Raw genomic sequence first — 17,192 nt, 5'->3', positions numbered from 1 at the left:
CACAAACTAGAACACATAGGAGCCCCCTTTGCACCCATATCACGCGCCCCTCCTTCCACCACCCTGCAGTTCTCAGATGAATGCATCAGTCCCCAGAAGAGCCCCTAAACCAGGTAGCGCGTCAATTTATTTAACTTCTGCAAGAACAAAACCGTCTCCGATTACGCTGAGGCACCATAAGAACAAGCATGGGAACTTGAATCTCACAAAGGCAAGCCTCTCGGCAGAAGTGCTAGTCTATCAACAAATTGCAACTACAAGCTAGTTCCAAACTAATATACGAGTGCCACTTGGGTCATTCTCTGCGCTAAGGAAAAGGGAACAATTCGGACAAAATACTTCATTTGGCCGACTATCCGGGCTTTGAGACTAAAGGCCAGTACGCCACCTAATGCGCATATTGGCAAGTTCATACTGCTTTCCCCTGGTAATTCCGGGGGTCTCTATCTCAGATTCCTTCATCCTTAACCCTACGGGAGAAGATCACTGGGATTGATTTATCATGGCTTTGATTTTTATTTGGACGCTTGAAAAAGTTGCCTAGTGTTACCGATCGGGAAGGGTCCATCAAATGTAGCMAGATCTAAGACGGTCATGATGCAAAGTAGACACTTTAATTGCCGGCATACACCAAGGTTGCCGCACATCCCCCCTTTCGAAGATTGGATCATTTCATGGTGAGATTTGCCTGAATTACATTCGACAAGCGTTTCATCCATAGTATCAAGCCCCGCACTTGAAACCTTATTTTCGACTGCACGAACACGTGGAAAAGGGAAAGGGAGACAAAGCAGCGATCTTCCCCTGAACTGGATCGGACCGGTGGGGAAGGACAACCGGAAATGGCCTCGCACACTCTCCATCCACCGGAGCAGAATAGCCTGCGGGATTTACCTGTTCTGAGTCTAACCACAGTATTATGGTACGGACCGATGACCAAGATGACGATTTCATAAAAACAGCTTGTACCCGCTTTACTCTGCTTACTGGCTTTCTATCCCATGAACTCTGTGCTCTTGTTATGTTGTTCTTTGGTGCTCTGTGCCTAGGAGTTGGGCTGATAACCAAGACAAGGTTTGACTACTCTAGTTATTCTAAGGAATATATATTCACTTTCAACGTTATAATAGAAAGACATTCCACTTGTTACGCTCTAGTTTCCACTGCTCCCTACTTATTCTCTCTGATCCTCTCAACCACTGTAGGCTGGTCATTTATTCCGTACCTCCCAACAAGCTTGCGGAATTGTTGGAGATGTCATCTTTGGTGACACTATTGTCTCAGCAAGCTGTCCTCATTCCTCCCTGAATGTCAATCAAAAATGGCCCATGGTTTGATTCGCAGCATTGTATATATGGATGATCGCAATATCCCCGACGAAACTACGTATGCGCAAGAGAGCTGCTGAATATCGCTTGAATGGCTGCAATTTGGAGAAGGCCAAAGGCGACTAGTCTGCAATAACGAGTTTCTTGCATATAAAACCCGACACGCCATCTAATGAGGACACTTTCAACTTACCCAGAAATTACCAAATACACCAACTACCAACCGTGAAGCACGCGTTGAAGGCCTCCCATCGTCGCTCGAACTCGTGCAGTTTCTTGCGGAGCGTGGGTGAACAGAGTTTGTGAATGGAGAAAAGGGACCAGCCGCCCTTAAAGGTGTGCCCCCAAATCTCGTTCCGCAGATTGATTAGCTCGACCAGTTCCTCGTTCATCGCTTCTGGGAGCTCGCCATAAATGATGTCACTAAGGACCCAGAAGGGGATCGAGTTGAGATCCTCGGTTCGTCTCAAATGGAGCTGCTTAAGGCGTTGTTGCTCACGGCGCTGTTCCAAGTCAGCGAAGTGCTGTCGCACACTCGACGTTACCAGGGAGACATATGCTGTGGCTTTCTGGCCAAATGGGGGTGCCGCGACCGCGTGGACACGCTTCCAGTCGCTTCAGCTCAGCAGGCCGACACCATCTCCGAGAAGCGCCGCCAAAACCCATCCAGCATCTGCGCCTCCAGCCTTGAGATGGGTGTCGGACGGATTCCCTGTAGATAGTCCTGATGTCATCGGGCCGCGTCAGAACACTGCCCTTTGTCAATATCAAAGCCCTCCAAGAGGATTTTACACTGTTGCATACATTTCCGGGACAAAGCCAGTCCAGATCCGGTAGACTGGGCCATATTGCTTCGCCCACTCGCGCGAGACGGTCCCTCCGTCAAGGAACTTGGCACTCCCCTTACCATTAGGGAACTTATAAGGACGACTGGAAATCTGAGATCGACCGTCGACGGATTTGATGGGGTAACGCCATCGCACGTATTTCTATAAAGCGTTAGAGACCCCATTTTGATACACCCCACGGTTCTATTACTGACATCGATAACATTGACAGGACCAAATTAGCCCAGCTGCCGGGATCAAAAGCTCTCCAAACGAAGACCACCACGGATGCGAATATCACTTGAGACCAGACCAATGCTTCGCCGGGTATATTTTCAACCACAGTGAGGCCTGAGCCTACAGAAAAATTGGAAAGACTGAGAGATCGGTCGACGGTAGTCAAACATGGGCTTCCCTAGGGGGTATATGTGGATGGAAATTGGGCAGACAATTGCGCCATCGGCACGACGGGAGGGTCAGGGTCAGCGGTTCGCATGACCGTCTGACACAGGCTCTCTCCCTGCTTGAGAACATCCTTCTGCAAGGGGCCTTGCAGGGCTCTCAACTTAAGTGAGGAATAACCTCAGAAACCCGCAATGAAGAGGCAGTGTATATTCCAGAAGGACGTGCGTGCGTAGCTGTTCCACCCACATTAATGGCACTATTTTTGGCACCTTTGCATTCACTTTCAGGAGGGCTCCTCTCATTTGCCTATTCAAAATCAGGCCCTTATGTTACTGTATACACAAACCCCGCCGCCAGTATGTTGAAGGCATAACTACAATAGTGGTGTTCGATAGGCCTACATTGGGGTCAAAGCCTGCTTCTCCAGGTTTCTTAACTGTCTTGTATAAGCTACCCAACCCTTAAGCTGCCAGGTCCAGTTGCTCTTCTCTCTTGCAGCGAGCTGCTAACCTCCCTTGAGGTAAGTATTGTCAAAAATCCGAGAGGGCCACAAAGAAATATGGCATTAGTGAGTATCTAGCACTCTAGCTGCATGAACCAGACAAGACCCTCTGCATTGTATGCTTTAGCTTCTTGAAGCCCTAGCCCCTCATGTAAAACACATCACTACGGGTGGCTAGTGTGATTTATGCCTAACTTCTGGCCTTAACCCATTGTTTTGATTTCATGATTATAGTCGGTCTTCAGGCTGTAGGGTATTTCTATGAGGACGCTTAAAATTTTCGTACATTAGGCCTTCCGGTGGGACCCGCTGGGATTCAATTCCTTCGCAGTGGTCTGTTCTCAAAGTCTGGCGATCAGCAACTGCCAGTTTAGTCACACCTCGGCCTTGCATCCTCGAGATGCCCGTAGCAGTGCCAAGAGGCCCTCTAATTTGAGAAACATGCAGGCGATATCATAGCTTTTATTAGTTTCCTGAAGCGCGCATGCCAGTTACTTGCAACCTATTGAAGAATAGAACCTGGTCTCCCCTATCACCCAGTGGCTGTATGGGCTTTTCGTCGCACATAAAAGGAGAAACTGTATTTCAATCCAAGAAATTGGCTGTACTCATGTCCCTATCACAGTAGAAGCAGTTCACCTCCAATTAGTGGTAGGAAATTCCGAGCCGAGACTACTCCGTACAGGCTGTAGAAAAGGTGGGAAAACAATACTAATCTATTTCAAAAAGATTGATTTAATATATATAGGGTTGAATGGGTGGTGGTTAGAAATCATTCTTAAACCATTAATTATCAAAAGTTGATGCACATATATATACCACTACTACTTTCATACCATCCCCTAATAGAGATGATTATTCCCTTATATCTCAGCAACAACTAAATATTTTGAATTAATATGCTCTATTTAGATAGCCTAGATCAGCAGTTATTTAGTGATATCAAAATTTCTAGAGAAATCCTAGAAACTAGTGATTACTAAGCAAAATGGATTGGGCGGTTTCGCCTAATCCATTATCCAATGAATCTATAACCAACAGTTTTCACCAAATGGATTTAGTTTTAGGGGTAGGGAAACCAGTGCAGTTCCCCAGGCTAGGCACTGAGGCCACTGTGAGTTCAGTAAGGGTTGGAACCGTTGGATATGATTATAGCGGTTCAGTTATGACTCCACTAATCCTTAATTCTTTTTATAATATACTATTATTAGATTACCCTCTTTAAGCTATATTAAATAGTATAGTTTTTATTACGATAAGCTATAGTTATGGTGTTGACCTAATCCCTTGACTCCCTATATAGAAGACCAAAATGAACAGGTTTAGAGCTGTTATGGCTCTGTGTTAGAGTGGTGAAGGGCCGCTAAGGGCTTATCAGTTGTGATCAATAATGATGCATATCCTGGATCCGGACATAACGCTAGATCAAGTGCATGACGGTCTGCCTTCCTCTCCTTCAGCTAGAGCCGAAGGCCAAGTGGCGATGATGGCGCACGACGACGGGCCAGGAGATGCTCAATTGGGTGTTTCACAGGATTAAAAATCAAGTCGTCAACCATTTGGAAGACCCCGTTTCCAAAGGACGCCGACGTCGAAAGAGTAAGCACAGGAGTAACTTCAGATCTCAAAATAAGGGAAGAAAGTTGGCATTCAGCTGGTTGAGCCATGAGAGAATTCTTGCTAACTGATCAGTCAAATCAGAATCCTGAAGAAGATAGTAAATGCATTACTACAAGCTGTAAAAATGCTTTGTCATTAGGAAATCCCGCGTAATCAAGCTCCCCCCAAAACACTATTTTTCAGACCTCTGCACAGGGCCTGGTGTCGATCATGTACCAATAATGGTCAATCCACGTTCCCTCTCGTCCAAGGTTCCCATCTGTGCTGTTGATCCCGTCGATACGTTGAATGTCAGTAGTCATAACAGGAAGCCCGTGACCGCTTGTGATCCAGTACTCAGGAGTCAATTGACTCCATTCACGGGCTAATGGCCATTCCCATTTGAGACGCGTAGGACCACTTGAAACGATATCACTACGATGAGTGATGCGGTAGTTATCACCAGCAGTCTGTTCTGATACGAACTTGGCAAACTCATAGTTCCCTACTGATGGGGCTCCGAATGTATACTGCATCATATCAGATGGATGATGTGTCTCACTAGGGTGTGAAATGACGGACCAGATCAACTTCTGCTTCTTGCCGAAACAAGGCAGCTGCAACTGTCGCCAGCGCACCGCCCAGACTGTGACCAGTAAAGACAATTCTATTCCACGGATACTGTTGTGCGGCGACCCGGACCCTGGGGAACACACAACCCGAAACCGCCTGAGTAGCGTCCCAGAATCCAGCATGGGCTTTGCAACCGACACAGCCGTTGATTCCAGTTACATCTTTGTGGAACGTGTGGAAATCAGTCAACCAATTCTCGATAGACACCGATCCCCGGAAGGAAAGAGCGATAGTCTTGTGGGTATGGTCAACAGCCATGTAGCCATGGGTATCACCGGGTTTAATGCTGGTCCAGTTAGCCTCGGTTAGCATGGACGTTGGCAACACATACTGCTCGAATCGACTCAGTATTACTGTGTCTGCACTTTCGAGGTCGGGACAATATCCAACATCGCAGTATATGGGCAATTCCTCCTCCACACCACATGTTGAAGTAATTGAAGCAGAGCCGTTGTGGTTTGCTCTGCAGTTAGCCGCCATCGCATACTGTGCCACAAGAGTAAACTCATTGACTAAAGCTTGTGGGATATCTAACATGGATGTCAGCTTGACTTCCCTGTTTGAGATCAAGGTTCATGAACCTCGGCGCTGAGCCACGTTGACAGACCTCTGCAGCGGCCAAACCAACAATAGAAGGAAAGAATAGACTATCAAGTGCATCACTTGGAAGCTGGAAAGGACAGGACGAGAAAGAAGTTGTAGTACTAGCCACTGCTAGAACGATCCATCCAATTTCTCATAATACCTAAAAACATCTGTGGTTTTTACAATTTTTCCATAACTCAGCTGGCGAAAGCACTAGGTGAGGATCATATATGTACCCAATCACGAGTACAGAAATGTAGGGGGATAATTTTGGATTTCCGCATTCGAATGCATGTTACACCAGGTGGTAAGCACTTGGGAGCACATTCTGGTTTCACCTCGCAGACTCTACCATTGAATCTCTTTTGGGTCATGCAGTGATCTGCAAAAAAAGTCCGCCATTATAGATCTAGTGATTTGTGGAGCCATTAATCAGAAATCAAGCTAAAAGTTGTGAAAATAATCTACTCGGACTAATAATCATTAAATAAGGTAAGTGGGTCTCATCAGCGACCCGGCCCAGCCCCAGTTTGAGTTCAATGCATTCCATACCCTGAAGCCATCCAAACAGCTTCCAATGTCACCAAAACGTCATCAAACATCTAGAATTCTAAATGCAGCAGGTGGGGTAGTTTTATTAGTAATATATACTTTATGAAGGATGGAAATTTCAAGTACCACTGCACTGCGGAGATCAATGTGGGTAGATCTACCTCTACGACACCAACGCTGCAAAACGGATGTGGCAGGAAAATTGCAGAGCAATGACAACCATCAATGGAATCAATCACAAGGGAACCTTAAACCATAACCCACGGCATACTGAGCAGTGCACAGATTCCGGCGAACAACTTTCATAGTGATGGTCGCACAAGATGAAACCTCTATTCTCCTCTCGAATCCCAGGGAACAGGTAAACCTTTTAAGGTTACTAGGGAATACAATCTGCAGATAACATGAAAGGAGCAGAGGGCGTCCCAGGTAGAGACAGTCATAGTAGTAATAATCTCCGTGTTACAATCGTCGGAATTCGAGTTAGAACACTCACTGTTTGTCGCCCCAGTGGCAATTATCGTATCCACCGCTACTTGGATCGTTGTCATCATTGCCAATAACTCCTCCAAGCCATGGCAGGAGAGGGCCTTGACCGACGCCACTATTGCTTCTCCACCACTAGGAGCGGGAGCAGCCGCGATACTCAGTGCCTGCAGCAGAAGAACTGTGAGCGAGAGAAGTCTTCCTTAAGATGGCATCGTTTCACTGACTGGGGATTCCGGTGTTTAACGAGAACCAGCTGCAACTGCCGAAAATGAATGGGGTAAGTCGAAAGCAGCTTTCTACTGAGCACAACGGTGGATTTCATCTTCAGAGTGAAGAGTGTCTTAGCTTTTATATTTGTTCCCTCCATGGATAGATCACGAATAATGCAGCATCTCGCGTTTTCAGACAGCTGGTCATAGTCCCTGTTCGAAGTTCCCATTTGAATACAACTTCAGATTCAGATCAACCAATGACTGTCTCTCTTCTGCCATTCCAGGAACCTGATTCCCGATTTTGGGTTCTGAAAAGGACTTGATCTCCAGCCCCTTGCGCGCTGTTGTTGAGACTAATATGTTCCAACTCCTCTGCGATTACGTTTTCCTTGCTAACCTACTTAGAAACACGTGGGAAGCGTTAGAGTCAGTTCTCAGATGAGATGTCATCAGGATATTTGTTATCATCTTGCTGGACAGCAGCACTGTACTTTGCTGCTTTGCGGAACACTCTATCAACCGCAGGCTAATCACATCCCTGTAGCATACCATAGAGAAATCCCAGGTATTAGTGGTGGATCAGAGGAATAAACTGACTTGTTCATTTTGCCTCGCAGGTCTACTGTGGAATGAAACTGACTCGCAAAAAATGACCATGGCCTAGCATTATATGATATCTTTAATATATGGAATTATATTCTCTCGTATACCAGGCTATTGCACCAAGACCTCCTTATAGAATCTACATATTACTTTTTATTAGAGTTAGACCCTTGCTTTAGCGAATGGCCTGGACTATTTAAAGAATTACTTCAGACTTCTTCTTTCTTTCTTTTTACAAGAGAGGCAGGATGTAACAAGTTATTAAAGGATTAGTGTAAAAAGCCTAGATGAATAATAGCTCATAAGAAAGGAGTTATTGTATGAGCTGAAGGAATGGTACTACTATAACAGTGATTGATCTATAGATGTCCAGAGTATAGTATACCTGAAAGGTATTGTTTTATGGGGCCTTTTCACATGGATAACTGTCTCAAACCTTATAGTACCTACACCATTAAATCCCAATAGCATGTCATCATGAACCCGAAGTAAGTGTCATATATTATTGAAAAATGGCTGCCGAATGCGGAATTGCCACCAAGCGTCCAATAAGGTTGTCCACGGCCTTTCCGACCCATTGTCACGTCCTGCCCACATTACCATTTGTCTTGATTCAGTTTCCAGCGTACAGGTAAATCTTAAATCTTACAAAGGGTTGTGATCTGGGGATGACGTGAAGCAGCCGAGGGCGGAGGGGACTTCAAACAGCGGTTTCCTAATTCTTCTAGCTTGTCTCAGACGAACGCGTCATTGGAACTAGAAGGCGATGTAAATGTATACTTTCTATAGGGTACTTAAGGAGGATGTGTGACAGGCCTCGGTCACTGATACTTCTCGGGTTGCCCAGTCATTTGGAATTCTCATATCGATTTCAAAGAGATACTGAACACAATGAGACCGGAACCACAAACCGAAGGCTCGAGTAGCAAGCCTGGCAATGATTTTGAAATATACTCTAAGCCTATTGACTCTGCACCTAAATGTATGCATGAGGGACAACACTTCAACGGGCTGTCGCGAGAACGACCAAGGGCCGACGTGAGCGCCGAAAACGGGGGCGCAACTGGCAGTTTTAAGGAGCTTTCTGAGGTTGTGCACAGGGCTACCCGCCCACTACCAACTGAGGCAGGCAATGGAACCTACATAGAAGATGATTCCCAGGGTCGTAGCCTCTGGGAAGACCTTCGTTCTCTGGGCATAGAAGATGCCAAAACCGTAAAGGATTTGTTCAAGACGGAGGCCCTCGGACGACCAGTGGACGATAAGACAATGCTCATGGAACGCATCATCCAGGTAAAACCAACTGCTCTGAGAGAACACCCAAAGAATGCTGATTGCACTATCTCCAGATGGTGGCCAAATTGCCCGACAAATCCAAAACGCGGGAGAAGGCGACTCATACGTTTCTGGGCAAACTCTGGGACTCACTGCCCCATCCTCCCCTCTCGTAAGAGCCCAACCATCAACAAGGTGTCTGGATAACACTGAGTTGAAGTAGATATGTTGGAGACAAATACGCTTATCGGTCGGCTGATGGGTCGTACAACAATCCTACCTTACCGTGGCTAGGTGCAGCAAATACAGAATATGCTCGAACAACTGAACCGTCACAAATGAAGCCGGCCAGTCTGCCGGACCCCGGCTTGATCTTTGATAGCATTTTTGCGAGAGACGCCTTCAAGCCGCATCCGAACAATGTTTCGAGCATCTTTTTCACATGGGCATCGTTGATTATTCATGGTATGTGCTCGAGCGGCAGGATATGTCTGTCACAGAACCTAACGAGCCGACAGACCTTTTCCAGACTGGCTACCCCGACCAAAATATCAACAAGACCTCATCATACCTAGATTTATCCATCCTATACGGGAAAAATAAAGCTGAGCAGAACGTGATGCGTACGTTCGTGGATGGCAAGATCAAGCCAGACTGTTTTTCTGAGCCACGTTTTCACGCACTACCAGCAGCCTCCGGTGTTATTTTGATCATGCTAAACAGATATCATAATTATGTCGCTGAGCACCTGGCTCTCATCAACGAGAATGGTCGCTTTACAAAGGTACAGAAGGATGAAATGGACCCAGTTAAAGCACGGGCTGCCTTGGCTAAATATGACAATGACCTCTTTCAAACTGCACGTCTTATCACTTGTGGCATGTATATCAGCATCACATTATATGACTACCTGCGCACGATCATCAACCTCAACCGCGACAACACAACTTGGAATTTGGATCCCCGAACGCATGAGGACCACGATGTAGTTCCCACAGCACTAGGCAACCAATGCTCGGTGGAGTTCAATCTCACCTATCGATGGCACTCCGGGATTGGTCGGCAAGATGAGGCGTGGATGGAGAAAGCTTACCAAGACATTGTTGGGAAGCCTGGACAGGACGCCACTTTGGAGGACCTAATGCAAGGCATGGGGAGATTCTCTGCGAAGATGGACAAAGACCCTTCCAAGCGTATATTCGCAGGCCTGGAGCGCCAGGCTGATGGTACTTTTAGGGATTCAGACTTGGTTGACATACTCACATGCGCCATTGAACAGGTATCCGGTTCCTTTGGGCCCAACAATGTGCCAAAGGTCTTGCGATCGGTTGAAATCCTTGGCATTGAGCAGGCGCGCAAGTGGAACGTGGCGTCACTGAATGAATATCGCAAGTTTTTCGATTTAAAGCCCTACAAAAGCTTTGAGGAGATCAACTCGGACCCGCATGTAGCAGATCAGCTGCGACATTTGTATGAGCACCCGGACTACGTGGAGCTGTACCCTGGCGTCGTTGCAGAGGAGCCCAAAGAACCTATGATTCCGGGTGTGGGAATTGCCCCTGGATATACCGTTTCCCGCGCTGTCTTATCGGACGCCGTGGCGCTAGTACGGGGCGACCGATTCTATACGGTCGGTAGCCTTACTCGCATGCAGACGCAGTAGCGCGTACTAACAGAAAAACAGACTGAATTTAACGCCCGGAGTCTGACMAATTGGGGTTACAGCGAGGCAAAGCACAACATGGAAATCAATCAAGGTTGCTCGTTCTATCGACTCGCATTGCGAGCATTTCCCCAGTGGTTCAGCTACAACTCAATCTACATTCACTATCCAATGACGATTCCTATTGAGAATCGCGCAATCATGAAAGCGCTGGGTCGCGGGGATGATTACTCTTGGGACCGTCCAGCGTATATCCCGCAGCGAACGAATGTCTTCGATTATACCAACGTCCGTCACATACTTCAGGATGGGTCAAATTTCCGGGTCATGTGGGGTGAAGCAACGGCATACGTCTTTGGGGAAAAGGCCTGGAACTTTATGCTCTCAGGGGACGCACCCGTCCACGCGGATCAGCGCAATATCATGTCTAGATCCCTCTATCACGGACAGTGGCACGAGGCCGTCAAACGATTCTACCTGGAGGTTACCCAGCAGCTTTTGGCAGAAAAGTCATGCAGGGTGGGGGACGTAAATCAGGTGGACATCACTCGCGAGTAAGTCCTATCTATACACTTCTGCTTACGAGAAGATGTTCAGGGCCAATGCTCATGTCTGTGATCTTTGAACCATAGTGTTGGGAACCTCGCCCACGTCCATTTCGCCTCTAACATATTCAGTCTTCCTCTGAAGAGTATAAAGCATCCGCATGGGATTTTGACCGAACATGAGATATTTGAGATAATGGCGCTTGCCTTCACAGCTATTTTCTTTGATGTGGACCCCGTTAAATCCTTCTTTCTACGTCACAAGGCTCGCGAAGCAACACAAAAGCTTGGTAAGCTTGTCGAGGTCAACGTCAGAGCCATCAATTCGTCCGGCTTTGTTGCCACTCTGCTTGGCAACGTGCGTGCCAACGAGAATTCTCTCTCTGAGTATGGAGTGCACATGGTGGAGCGTCTGTTGCAGAGTGGCTTGGATCCTGAGGAGGTCACATTTGCACAAATTCTTCCGACTGCTGTCGCCATGGTGCCGAACCAGGCCCAGGTGTTCATACAAATTATCGATTACTACCTCTCGGATAATGGCCGACAGCATCTGCCGGACATCAATCGCTTTGCAAAGGAGGACTCGTCTGCTTCAGACGAGGTGCTTCTCCGTTACTGCATGGAAGCGATCCGTCTGAACGGCATCTTTGGCTCATACCGGAAATCCCACACCAATCTGACGTTGGATGATAAGGATGGTACGGTCCATATTAAGCCTGGTGACAAAGTGTTTGTGAGCTTCGTAAGTCTTCCTTTCTGCTGAACTATTATCGACGCATTGTTGGAACACTGGCACTGACTGACAGTAGGTCGACGCAAACCGCGACCCTAACGTGTTTCCGAATCCCAATGAGGTTGACCTCAACCGTCCTATGGAGTCGTATATCCATTATGGAGTAGGTCCCCACACATGCCTGGGTGGCGACGCCAGTAAAGTTGCTTTGACAGCCATGCTGCGCGTCGTGGGTCGTCTGGACAACCTTCGCCGCGCTCCAGGCGCGCAGGGGGAGTTGAAGAAGATCCCGCGGGAACATGGGTTTTATACTTACATGCGCGAGGATCAAAGCAGCTTTTACCCGTTCCCAATGAGTAAGCGTCTTCCTCTCTTCCAAGTCGCTTAGAGATGCGGGCCTAACAGGATGACAGGCTGGAAACTCCATTACGATGGAGACATCCCAGGAACGGAACAGCCGGTTCATAGAGACTTCGTGTGCAACGTGCCCGGGCATTGGCAAAATTAATAGTTGCGGCCATGTCATGGTTCCAGTGCGTTATATAGAAGAGTTGTTGCTTGGCTACTCCGTGGCGCGTTCTAGGGTTTAGTTGTGACTCGTTCTCGATATTCTTGTTGAGGTGCAGAAACTAGAATATCTACAACGCGTACTCCAAAAACCATGGAATAAACCACGGACACGCTCCTTAACTGCCGTATACGAAGTTTGGCAGAAAGGGCTCAGGATAAAAGTTATGAATACATTCACATACTTTTCATGAGACTAGTAAAAAGGCCAGTTCTAAAGATCAGGCCTGGTAATGTTGTATTCCGCGTCCTTTGGAGTTCCTCTCGTCTGATTCTGGCTTGCCTGGTTCGTCGTAAGAGAATTACTAGCAATATAGATGTAAGTTCCCCTAAAGCAAGAGACGAACAGCATATGGAGTATGGCAGTAGAAGTGCTTAATGCCAGTTTATATTTAAGGAACATAGAATGACACTCAGGGAAAGGCCTCCTGTCCAATATAGCCAGATGTACTTCAATTACACCAGGAAGAAAATACAGTGCGAACTCCACATGCTACTTGCTCCTGAAATCTTCTGCCGCTAGATACAAGCTTTCTACTACATACTACATTACATTAACCGTCCAAGGAGGGATCATGCGTAACATCGTCTTCGTTCAGCCTATTTCATGAATGATCTGACCAGGACCTCTGATTGATTCCAAACCGCAAAACCTATAAGTTTTAAGGATGAAGCTAGATCGGACCATTGTAGTATAAATTAATATAGGATTGCCCACCATACTCTTTTACTTCCAATCTTCCGGTTAAGTTGGAAACATCAATGGTTCATGTGGTCTACCTCTTTTGATATCGGCTTGCGCCGATATGTTTCTTTTACCAGGCAGCCAGGATAGTCGGCCACCTCCCACTCCCCAATTCCACATTCTTTTGCTGCTTTTAGCTTCGCTCATCCGCCACCTCCAAGGATTAGGTTCCCTGGCCGATATTCTAGGCTGGACTTCAAACGACAAATGGCTGAAACGTGAATCTTGGCATCATTAGGAGTGTCGCGCACTTCTCCGCAAGGTAGAGGCCAATGAATGGGTCTCCAAGATCCATCTTCCTACAACCCATCCGACGGAAGGGCAGGTATTCCATAACTTTCCAGGGAAAAAAAGTTGTCCAGCGAACACCCTTGCTGCATCGGAGAGAGTCGTGCATTCGTGAGTCTGTGCTGGACTTACGGAGAACAGACATTGGGACTTCCTTTTCCGCCAAATTCGTCTTCTACATTCTGGGCTGCCCCGTTATGCGAATTTCCTGGAAGATCCTCGCTTGTGTTACACAGGATCTTCAGTTGAAGCTCCTGAGCAGTCGAAGCGTCTCAGCTTCCCCGTGTCAAATCGCAATCCTGCCTTCTGGGCGCTCTGAACCATCCACACCAACGGCAGATGACTGAGAGCATATTCCCCTGGTTTCAATGGCCATCCTCCGGCGATATCGATGTGGCGTCCTGGAAACCATACCTCCTCGACGTCCAGCACGTCATCGACTTTCTCGTCCGCAAACGATGCAGGAGGAGAGGCAGCCCTAGGTTGCTGAGCAGACTGCGACAAGCGGCTATTATGGTGCTGGTGGTGATTATGATGAGGGAGAAACACATTGTCTCTCCAAATGCTTACGCAACCGAGTGGGCCGTCATTCCCTGACGACGGCTTGGCCTCTGATATGACATCCTGGCGGAATTTAGTCCGACGCTCGTCCATACTCACCGCATGGCGGATCACCTTGACTTTGGTACGAGCAGCATAAGGGAATCGGTTGCGCCTCATCAGGCCCTTCAAATCGGGGAACACTATTGACAGTGTCGAACAGGCCTAAGAAGCGAAAGTCAGGCCACGGGATGGCAGGAGGTCTCTTGAAATGCCTGCATGTACTCCCATTGCTGGGCTGCTTCAGCGCCGCCGGGAGTTGTTGCCATTTCGCAAACGTCTTCCAGACAAAGCGTATCAGCTCTTCATTGCCTGCTTCCAGAAGACTAATCTTGTCCAGCATTTCAGCGAGAAAGCGGACAACGTAAGTTCCGCGACTGAAGCCGAAAATGTTGATTTGATCCCCAGAGACATTAAGAACTTATAGTTGCCCATGACTTTGTGGACCCGACCGCAGCATCTTTTGCTTTTACGTAGGCCAAATTGATATTTCTAGTGGTGCCGCTATGTTAAAGCGAGGCTGAAGTTACATATGTGCCAATTCCAGGTTGATAATAATGATACTGATTGCAGCCAGTCCGATCGAGCATCTTCTTCTAGATAAGGCCGGGTCTATGCACAGAGCATGCAGTGCTTACCCCTAAATATTTTAAGCATAACGCTGCCGGATGGCTCGCCATGGAATTTGTAATTAGTTCCATCAAAGCAAAGGACAAACTCCTTTGGCGCCGTGGTGGGATCCATTATCTATATTGTTATACTGAGAAATGCAGAAGGGAAGTAGTTATACCGGGTAGTACAAATGGCAGCGCGCAGAATGCAGCATGTTCAACATCTTCTGATCCTTAATCCTCCTCTTGGGGTGAAAGATCCTCCTTCAGGAACTCGACTGTCTATAAGATGACTAATTTTACGACTTTGTCTTATACAAGGGCTGATTAAGATAGTAAATATTATCTCTTAGATAGTCACCTTGTATAGTAAATTATGTGTTGAATTAGTCCTTTATAAAAGAAGATAAAGTTAACCCTAGTTGTAGGAATCTTGAGATATTTCTATGTATACATCCTATAAACGCAGGCTAGAAATCTCCTCTTATGGGGAGGTTTATGCGAAGATAACCTGTAAGATTATTTATCCTTACGACATATGACCATCTAGAGGTCAGTAATAATCTACCGTATCAATACATATTTACTTAAAGTGATCCGAGTAGAGCTGTAGGGATGGAGCGAATACTATGTGCAGGGCATGGAGTGACTATATAGGGTCCACAGAGCGCTTATCTCATCTGTTATCTAGCTATTCTGACTAGTTATAATTAACTAGTCTTAGAGAAGCTTAGGTTCTTAATACCAAGTAGCCTGGTGTTCTTTTCCCTTTAAGATAACTACTAGTAGTATAGAAGTCCCTTTAGAACTAACATATTTGATAATTATAACCTATTTATAGTTTCCTTGGATAACTATACAGGGTCTTTTACTATATTCTACTGTAGTAATAATCTTAGATATTATATAGAGCCCTATTACAAAGCTAGTTTCATCAAAGTTCTAGATATCATCTTTATATATACTATGTTCTTGAATAGCTTTGTATATAGTCTTAAACCACTGTCTAATAACCTTAGGATCCTCCTGTTTTACCCTCTAGTATATAATTCTTTAATTATATCTTATACATAGTTTAGGGCGATATTATATAAAGGAATAAGCCTAGTTTACTCTAAGAACTACTATTAAATCTTGTGTATATTCACAGAGCAAAATCTGTACCATTCCATGCAGGAATTCTAGCTGAATTAAGAAGCCTTACTTATCTGCATCTAGCAGTTGCTTAATAAGAGATTCCTCTTTAGTAGCTATTAATTTATAGCTATTTACATATATTTCTAATTATAGTTTAACTCCAGATAGCTGCTTGCGAAGGGAGGATTCAGAGACACTAAATATTTAGGCAGCCTTTAGTTTTGACTTTACTTTTTGCTGTTTCCAGGCAGTAATAGCCATCTGTATACAGGCTTCCTTAGATAATGGCATATTTATATATAAAAAGTAAAGGAAATGGCGCGTTGAAAATGGTGGAGTTGAATATTTTGGTGGTCGCCGCCAAAATTCGCACTTCAGTCGTATTCGCCGCTCGGCCGTGGATTACGTTTTATTCATGTTAGTCAGCAGAATTATGCGTCTTAGCTTGGCCTAGTTGTGAAAATTATACTAAAATAAAACAACCTAGGTAACCCAACTAGGCTACCCAGTTGGGTTCTGGGCTGGGCTTGGGCTCAGAGGGGGTGTTCCAGGTTTTACCTGGGCTGGGTTTTGGGCTCAAGGGGGGTGTTCCGGGTTGGGTTTTGCCTAGGTCTAGATAAGCGTTTCAAGCAATGGCTGAACAAGACAACGCTCTTAAATCATATTGATGGGCACCTCTCCCTGCTACCATCAGGAAGCCCAGTTTCTTGCCCTCATCCCTGTTGCTCTGGGAAGCAGTATGGCAGCATCCTAGATTTTCAGCGTCACCTTTTTGATGTGCACTCCATTGAGGAGCCTCACTCTAATTACATGACAAGAAAAAGGCATTAGAGTTTGGAACCTACAGAGTCAAAGACTGTCCCGGAGGAGCAGATGGTCAAGGATGGGAAAAGATGAAAATTAGTCTAGTCCCATTATTAAGCTTGAAAGGTCAGGTTACTATACCTTAGGTATATCTTAAATGAATCCATCTGCTATGAACGGCCTGGATCGTAGCCACGCATGTAGAGTTCTGCTCAGTCATCAACGTTCATAGCCTCTGGGAGACCAAGCATTTAGTTACAGTCATGCCAGTGTTTGCTAGCATCTGACGGTCTTTTCTAGCAACACTCCGTTCTTCGCCATATGATGATTCAATGTTGATCCTACTATATGGCGTTTTAAATTCCTACTAAAAATACGATATGGTGATTTAATGCCTAGTAGGGATACCAAATGGTATAGAAACGTAACTTAGACGGAACTAGGAAGAGTGTACATACTTGGTGACGAAGTTACCTTTTTTTCGTTTTG

At 46.1% G+C, this 17,192-nt stretch overlaps 4 protein-coding genes across 4 annotated transcripts; 1 reads left to right on the top strand and 3 right to left on the bottom strand.

The window, feature by feature from the left end:
- Positions 1–1,528: 1,528 nt before the first annotated feature.
- Positions 1,529–2,175, bottom strand: Asppvi_001975 (uncharacterized protein; the record flags this gene model as incomplete). The annotated part of the gene is made up of 3 exons (XM_043307508.1): positions 1,529–1,933; positions 1,964–2,040; positions 2,133–2,175. 3 exons carry the CDS (start codon positions 2,173–2,175, stop codon positions 1,529–1,531), a joined length of 525 nt encoding a protein of 174 aa, XP_043163443.1.
- Positions 2,176–4,861: 2,686 nt separating this feature from the next.
- On the bottom strand, positions 4,862–5,774 carry Asppvi_001974 (lipase family protein; the record flags this gene model as incomplete). The annotated part of the gene is made up of 2 exons (XM_043307507.1): positions 4,862–5,191; positions 5,244–5,774. The coding sequence occupies 2 exons, from the start codon at positions 5,772–5,774 to the stop codon at positions 4,862–4,864; spliced, it is 861 nt and encodes a 286-aa protein (XP_043163442.1).
- Positions 5,775–8,626: 2,852 nt separating this feature from the next.
- Asppvi_001973 (peroxidase/cytochrome P450 family protein) lies at positions 8,627–12,459 on the top strand (the record flags this gene model as incomplete). The annotated part of the gene is made up of 8 exons (XM_043307506.1): positions 8,627–9,028; positions 9,085–9,182; positions 9,234–9,475; positions 9,529–10,640; positions 10,695–11,227; positions 11,306–11,960; positions 12,028–12,307; positions 12,365–12,459. The coding sequence occupies 8 exons, from the start codon at positions 8,627–8,629 to the stop codon at positions 12,457–12,459; spliced, it is 3,417 nt and encodes a 1,138-aa protein (XP_043163441.1).
- A 1,320-nt stretch (positions 12,460–13,779) lies between these two features.
- Asppvi_001972 (T6SS phospholipase effector Tle1-like catalytic domain-containing protein) lies at positions 13,780–14,494 on the bottom strand (the record flags this gene model as incomplete). The annotated part of the gene is made up of 2 exons (XM_043307505.1): positions 13,780–14,294; positions 14,377–14,494. 2 exons carry the CDS (start codon positions 14,492–14,494, stop codon positions 13,780–13,782), a joined length of 633 nt encoding a protein of 210 aa, XP_043163440.1.
- Positions 14,495–17,192: the final 2,698 nt, after the last annotated feature.

This window comes from Aspergillus pseudoviridinutans, assembly GCF_018340605.1.
Source record: "Aspergillus pseudoviridinutans IFM 55266 DNA, scaffold_10, whole genome shotgun sequence".
Lineage (NCBI taxonomy): Eukaryota > Fungi > Ascomycota > Eurotiomycetes > Eurotiales > Aspergillaceae > Aspergillus > Aspergillus pseudoviridinutans.
Note: the sequence above shows the minus strand (reverse complement) of the source record. Positions and strands in the feature narration are given on the sequence as shown.